Genomic DNA, 4,095 nt, shown 5'->3' on the forward strand with positions numbered 1-4,095 from the left:
TAGTTTTAAAAATTACACCAAACATTAATACTACTATATTTCATAAGTCAAAAATTAAAAAAAATTACTTCTAAAGTTTTTCAAACGGCCTCTAATTGGGCTTGGATCATACCCAAAACCATTCCATGCGAGTTAAGCAACTCAACATCTCATAAAAATACGTGCCAACTAATTATCTACAAAAATATAACGCGTTAAAAAATTGCCTAAAACATGATAGTTCAAAATAATGTTACCCTATATTTTCAATCAACATGTAGATCTTCGAAGTTTTCTCTTACATTATTAATTAGGTCATAAAGACCGATTTGATTCACTTCCCTTTTGATCAAGTAAAGTGAAGTTAAGCTAGCCGGTGCCTCAATTAAAACCCTATCATTCATTATTCGTCAAAGTAGTAGTTGGCATTGTTATTTTTGTCGTCGAGACAAGGAAAGAGGATTCTCTCAGTACACAACACATTGCATATGGTTTGGTCATGTGCACTTTCCAATCTTCAATTTTGATTTTTATTTTAATCTTATGCTACATCTTTCAACAATGAAAATGACGTGCAAGTACCCAAATCATATTGTATCTAATTTTACATCGTATATGGTCCCCGAAAATATATATTCGAAGCACCACACAGTTGAGTAAGATAACAAATAGAAGTAGATTTCAGTTCAATTAAAACAAAGGACATAACGTTAAAAGTTGACCATATTAGTGTTAGACACAGAGAATCAATTGTAAAAATATCATATATATAAACACCATTCATATATTTTTATAGAATACAAATTAGCTGCGGGCTACCATTTTCTTTTTTTGGCTTATAGCCACTTCAGCTTAATTTCCCTACATATTTTCTCAACCCTTTCAATTTCCTTTTTTGCCCTTCCCAGTTACACACACCACTAACCCTACCATACAAAATTAAGAAAAAAAAAGAGTTCACTCCTCACGCACGCACATCAACATTTTACATTAATTAATCAAACCCCACCAATTAAAAAAAATTACACATTTTAGTAGTCCCAATTAACTCTTCACTCTCTCCAATACAACCCATCCCAGTCAAAAAGACAACCTAGAAACAAGTAATTGGAGGGAACCCTAAAAACTGACCTAATCTTTTTTTTCTTTTGGGTAAATTGACCCCAGGAAAGAAAAAATAAAGGGTGTCATTGATATGATGACACTAGCAATGATTTTTTTTTTTCTTTATATATATTTTTTCAGATACGGAAATTCTTGCCAGTGAAAGTTTGACCAAATTGCCAATTGGATGGGGCAATGTTCCAAGAGGTAGAGCTACGGCGGTCACTGGCTGTGACCCGAAATGAAAGGGCCTGGCCCACCAAAACCGCGTTGGACTGCCAGTTCTGGCCCCAGTTACGGCTCATGGGCATCCAGCCCGTCCTTGAGCCCTTAATGTAGGTCCTAGTGATGTCCCCAGCCCCCGCCACGTTGCTTATCAGAACCAGGTTGAAGTAACGGAATCCGTTGACTGTGAACCTAATCCCACCCTGCTTTCTGCATGGCACCCTGCGTAAATAACAACCAAACCCGTCACCCACTTGTCACCCTTCTAACTCTTTCCAAGATTCCTTTGTTTCGAATTAACAAATTTTAATAAAGTTCAAACAAACTAAATATTATTTTGTAGGGTAAAGTTGTAACTTACTAGTAGCAAGAACAATAACCCATATCTTCTGACAAAAAACAAAAGCACTTAAAGAACCCTACCCCACTTGCATTGAATCAGACACAAAGCCCATACCGTAAGGTTCAGATTTCAGTCTGTTACTTACCTAATCACCTAATCACATTAACAATAATTATTTAGTAAAGGAAACAAATGTATACACGATTATGCCTCACTCGGTAATAATTAATAAAATTAATTAACTAATAATAGACAATATATATACACAAATACTAGTTTTAATATGAACAAATATGATAGTCACTTTGTCTTATATAGACTATTTTAGTATATAAATAATATTTTTTGTTAATATATTCCTATAGGATCACATATTACGCATTAGCTTGGGCCCCATAAAGATTCTTTTACGCGCCTATTAGTTAAGAGTTAAGACGTTATAAATCGTTTTCGAAAGCCGAAAAGCATATTAAGAAAACAAAACAATTTGTAACACAAATAAAGCAAGTATTAGGAAACGGCACAGTGGAAGTGATGTCTCACCGGCGATAAGCAACGGGGACAATTCCGGCGCGGTACTCAGCAATCTTAAGAAACATTGGCATGGCGAGGTCAAAGTGTGGGCGAGGAGGGTTGCACCAACCACCATTGTCATTTGGAAGCGCATAGTTAGGTGGGCAGAAGTTAGTGGCGGTTATGAAGATGGAAGGGCTACCGGAATGGCACCACTGCTTGTCGTTTGCGCACTTTATCTCAAAACACGCACCGCAGCTCAGACCACTGTTGAACAGCGCCGTGCTCAATGCCGCCGTGTTAACGCCGTACCCTTGGCTGTACAAGTTCCCATAACCACATGCTCCACCTAAAACAACATCAAAACACCACAAAACCTTTATTTCACCAAAACGTTGCTTCACTAGCCACATTGTCACTAGTAAAATATATCAAATTATTTAACCATTTTCAGTTCCTATTTATTTACTTTAAAGTGTTACGTTATTTAATTTTCTCGTTTTATTAAAAACGTACACGAGTGTAATTCACCTAAATACTAGTCCACATAAAAAAGGGGGCTAATGTGGTAGAAACTAACCCATGGTTCCGGAAGCATCAGATCCACCATAGAAGGTGGCGTGAGCACTTTGCCACGCGCCGCCAGTGTAGACACCTGGGATCCTTGCTTCGACCATGCAAATTAATAATGTGATAATGGGCACAATGTAGAGCACATTTTTTGCCATAGCCATTGCTACTTCTTTTTCTTTTGACTAATAAGGAGCGGGGAATATAATTAAGAATAATGTGTTAACGAACAGAGTCAGAGAATGAATGAAAAATGTGTGAGGCAATTGGGGCAGTGGGAGAGGGTGGACTACTTATGGACGATGAGAAGGCCTACATGGTCCTCCACTATAGGGGCAATATTTGGAATTTTCAAATTTATCTATTATATATTATTACTATTATTATTAAATGCCATGCCATTTTTGTATAATTTAAAACATTATTAAAATATACAATTTTATTTTTTTGGGGAACCAATATCGGTATGTATCTACTCTATTTTTGATCGCGTGTGAAACACGTCCCAACTGTGTTTTTATGTATGCGGTTAGGTGTGGGGTCCACTATATACAGAACCTTATTTCCATTGGATTTTATCGAGATTACTTCTTACGCTCTTAATAAGCAAATATTTATGAAAAGAGAAATAAAGTTAAAAATAAAAAATTATATAAATATAGATAATATTACTCACAAAAAACTTCTCCAACTTGGCAAATGGCTTTAATTGTTTGGGGTTTTTTATTTTTCATGTATATCACTTTTTTAATATAATATATTATTTCTTCAAAAAAATCTTGTGAAGGCTGGCTCACTCCAATAGGGATACGTTATTAGTTATTACGCAATTGGAAAACAGGAAAATATTTAAAAAAATATAAATAATAATAAAGCAGAGAAAAATGGGAACAGAATAGATAATGTGAAAAGGACAAATAGATGAAGCAAATCTGCAGAGTGTAGGAAAAATTTGAAGATGAATGGACAAAAGCACCCCTGGGAATCTGTTGTGCATCATGAAGATTATACGTGACATCATAAAGTAAAGGTAAAGGTTAATATTGGGATAAAAAGGAAAGGAGACAGTACTTAATAGTAGCTTCCTATTTGTTGCTATAGTGCCGTAGAGCGTAGTAGATTTTAAAATAGAAGAAAGTGAGAGTATTGGAATAAAGTTAAAAAAGAAAAACAAAAATGGGAAAGGGTCAAAGGTTAAATGAATCACGCTAGGATTAGAGGGTGGCTGCACTGCAAGGGCGTGATGAGCGGGTGTAGTAGTAAGAGCAGCAGCAATGGTAGGGCCCACTACGGATTTTATTTTGATTTATTATCTATTTTATGTATGAAATTGAAAGCTAGTACTAACTACTAATTAAAGA

General features: G+C 35.5%; 1 protein-coding gene across 1 annotated transcript; it reads right to left on the reverse strand.

Moving 5' to 3' along the window:
* Positions 1–729: 729 nt before the first annotated feature.
* On the reverse strand, positions 730–3,007 carry LOC130969583 (expansin-A6-like). The gene is made up of 3 exons (XM_057895366.1): positions 2,745–3,007; positions 2,195–2,513; positions 730–1,530 (listed from the first exon to the last, which is right to left on the reverse strand). The coding sequence occupies exons 1-3, from the start codon at positions 2,896–2,898 to the stop codon at positions 1,221–1,223; spliced, it is 783 nt and encodes a 260-aa protein (XP_057751349.1). The 5' UTR covers positions 2,899–3,007; the 3' UTR covers positions 730–1,220.
* Between the last annotated feature and the right edge of the window lie 1,088 nt (positions 3,008–4,095).

The sequence above is a fragment of the Arachis stenosperma genome, chromosome 3, assembly GCF_014773155.1.
Source record: "Arachis stenosperma cultivar V10309 chromosome 3, arast.V10309.gnm1.PFL2, whole genome shotgun sequence".
Taxonomy (NCBI): domain Eukaryota; kingdom Viridiplantae; phylum Streptophyta; class Magnoliopsida; order Fabales; family Fabaceae; genus Arachis; species Arachis stenosperma.